Source organism: Vigna unguiculata, chromosome 8 (assembly GCF_004118075.2).
Source record: "Vigna unguiculata cultivar IT97K-499-35 chromosome 8, ASM411807v1, whole genome shotgun sequence".
In the NCBI taxonomy this organism is placed as follows: domain Eukaryota; kingdom Viridiplantae; phylum Streptophyta; class Magnoliopsida; order Fabales; family Fabaceae; genus Vigna; species Vigna unguiculata.
Window position 1 is genome coordinate 27,002,281 of NC_040286.1, and position 3,381 is coordinate 27,005,661.

The window sequence follows — 3,381 nt, forward strand, 5'->3', positions numbered from 1 at the left end:
GCATTTCGATTGTGTATAAGTTTATGTTTTAGAGTTTGAGCAAATTTTTTGTTAAGAAATAAATAATTAATACTCCTTATTTTATCTGTCCTTCTTTTTTAAACTATACTTACTTTGTTTCTCATTGTTAGTCAATTCCCACCTATCTATTATGAAATATAAATGAAAAGGAAGGGTAAAATAAAAGATCATATATCTATATTTTGCATGATTAATTTCTCTGCAATTAATAAATAGGATCTCCACCATGCGTATATAATATATATACTCTCTTTTATCACTAATAACTGTGTAATGAAACAACTAATTAATATTAAATATCACTAATAATTGTGTAATGAAACAACTAATTAATATTAAACCATTCAATGACTAAAATTTATCTAACAAAATTGTAGCAAACCATGAAAACTCCTCCTTCCTCTCAAATTCATCATATCATTTTCCATGACCTCACCAACAGAATTACCACAACTATGACTCCTTCTTCCTCTCTCTCCACGTGCCTCCCACGTGGCCGTTTCCGAAGTCAAACGCAACGCATCACGCGCCTCAAAATCGCTCAACCGCTGCTGGACCCCAACAAAACGGCGCCCCAAGCCGCGTTCCGCTGTGTCCAACGACGCCGTTCCAGCGTTCTCGTTCTCCCCTCGCAACGCGGCGTCGTTTTGGCTCGATTCTCCCTCCGCAGATTTCGCCTTCTTCGCGTCTTCCTCCACGAGAACAACGACCTCGTCGGGTTCAACCTTATAGCGACAGAGCGGGCACGTGGAATGCGCGTGGAGCCACGCGTCCACGCACTCCACGTGGAACGCATGCCTGCACTTGGGCAACAACCTCAGAGCCTCGGAGTCCTCGAACACGGCGAGACAAACGGCGCAGTCGATAACGCCCTGCCCCTTCAGCGACCCAAACTGAAAAACCGGTAACGAATCCAGAAGGGCATGGTCGACGCCGGAGTTTTTTCTCACATGCGAGGGCTGAGAGTTGGCGGCGGTCGCGGCGAAGGTTCTGGCATCGGCGCAATGCTTAATGTAGAGGAAGAAGAGCAAGGTGATGGAGGAGGTGGTGACCAACGCGCCGATGATGACTCCCGTGCTATACTTGAAGGGCTCGGTTGTGGAGACGTTGGGCCGTGATGATGTGGCGACGGTGTCGTCGCCGTGGATGAAAGGAGTGAGAAGAGTAAGGGTGGTGGTGAAGATGCAGAAGAATCTGGTGAGAGTGTGGAATGGGGAGGAGGAAGTTGCAGCACCCATGTGTGATGTGTGTCTGATGTGATGGTGGAATTCTCAGCAAAGTGTATTTATACATGCATGTATGCAAGAGACAACAACACACCACCACTTATATTATGTAATAAATATAGTTCCATAAATAGAAATATACTTCCACTTTAAGATTATGTAATTTTTTTTTCTTTATGTTTTCTAGTTTTATTTATTTACAAGCTATAAATATTATATTTAAATTTTTTTAAAATATATAGTGTGCTATTTAATAATTATTAAAAGCTATTTTTAATATTATTTTTTGTACTTAGGTTTTGGAGAGTAATTATTTAAATAAGATTATTTTTAATGTTTATATTTTTTTTCTATTATGTCCTCATATCTGTTTAATTATAGGTTATTTATTCAGATTTTATTTATTTATTTATTTTTCCTTGGTAAAGTTTATGATTATACTAATTCTATTTTTACTAGTTAACTGTGCACTTACTTTTGAAAAATTCAAATAGAACTAAAATACTCTTTTGTTGGAATGCACTTTATTTCAGGTAAATTGTGTTACAAATAATTTATTAGTTTCCACCTTTTTCACCTAATTTCCATTAATTAATAAAATTTATTTTACTCCCATAAGCTAAGACTTATAACATTGAATCTAATTAAAAAGAAATATGCTAAAGTAAAATTAAAACAAAACAAATCAAAAATAAAAACTTTGTAAAAGTAAAAAAAAAAAAAAAAACTAAGTTAGCATTTTCCTCTATAAAAAAAAAATTGAGACCCTTTTGATAATACATACGATGACATTCTCACAAGTTTATAAGAAGATAAAATGAATAAAATTGAAAATTCTCTCAAAATTGTTCAAGATATTGGCATTTACATCAGAGAGTTGAAAACTCCTTTGAAGTCGCACAAGATGACACTATGGTACATGTTTACAAGAAGATAAAATGCATAAAGTTGAAGGTTAACTCAAAATTATTTAAGATATTTAATGCAGAAAAGTGTAAAAAAAGAGTTTTTTTAACATAAATATTAAGACTACATACAGATTTTATTTGAATAAGTTTCCAAAAGGATAAGAAGGAGACAATGACTATGCAAGAGTCTTTTCACTACAAAAATATTATTTTATAATGACAAATATTTTCTGACGGTTGTTTAAAACGAACCTGTCTTAATAAAATTGTAAATTTATATTATACTTAAAATGCAGTTCAAAACTGACCGGAAAATGAATCTTTAATTTATACCTTTTTCTATTTCATTTGATATTATTTTCTTTCCGCGAGTTTCTTCCTCTTTTGACATCAGAGGAGCTCATTTCTCATCTTCTCACATTTTAAGTAGGGATGCGAAATGGGGGAGACAGAAACGAGTTTCGTTATTCCATTTCATTTTTATAGAAAAAAATCATTTTCATTTTCATATCTAAACTTAAGGTATCAAATTTTTGTCCCATCATCATCTTCACCAGGTAACGAGTATAATCTCGTACTCATACCCGTACATTTTTTTTTACTACTTAAAAATTAATTTTAATTATATTTTATAAATAATAAAAAATTACTGTAAAGGAAATATAGTATTATCAAATATTCAATATTAGGAGGATGGTTGTTTCTTCGATATCAAATACTTTGAAATAAATTATAATTATTTACATTTTATATTACAATACCAAATAAAATTTTATGAGAACCAAAACATTTATTAAATTTGCAAACTACAAACATTAATGAAACTTAGTTGATAAAATTTAAAAATATTTTTTAAAAAAATATAAAAGGAAAACAAATATTCAAATTAAAATATATTTACTTTAATTTTTTAAATTCTAATGAATCTCTTTTTTATGCACTAATAAAAATGATAATACATCACTTAATCAAAATGACGCAAAGAACAAATAATAAACATAACAATAAAATTTTGATATAGATCTTGTATTTTTTGAACTCTAATATATGTTGGATGGTGATAAAAAATATTCATGACAATTACATTAAATTTTTATATTATACTAAATAAAAGTTATTTATACAATTATAGTGAAAAAAATATAGTATGATTGATAATGAGTTAGAAAATAAATTAGATAAAATATATCAATTAAATTACTCTTTTGATCCCTCTATTTAAGTAA

At 31.1% G+C, this 3,381-nt stretch overlaps 1 protein-coding gene across 1 annotated transcript; it reads right to left on the minus strand.

Moving 5' to 3' along the window:
* Positions 1-383: 383 nt before the first annotated feature.
* LOC114195049 (RING-H2 finger protein ATL17-like) lies at positions 384-1,259 on the minus strand. The gene has a single exon (XM_028085445.1). The coding sequence runs from the start codon at positions 1,257-1,259 to the stop codon at positions 384-386; it is 876 nt and encodes a 291-aa protein (XP_027941246.1).
* Positions 1,260-3,381: the final 2,122 nt, after the last annotated feature.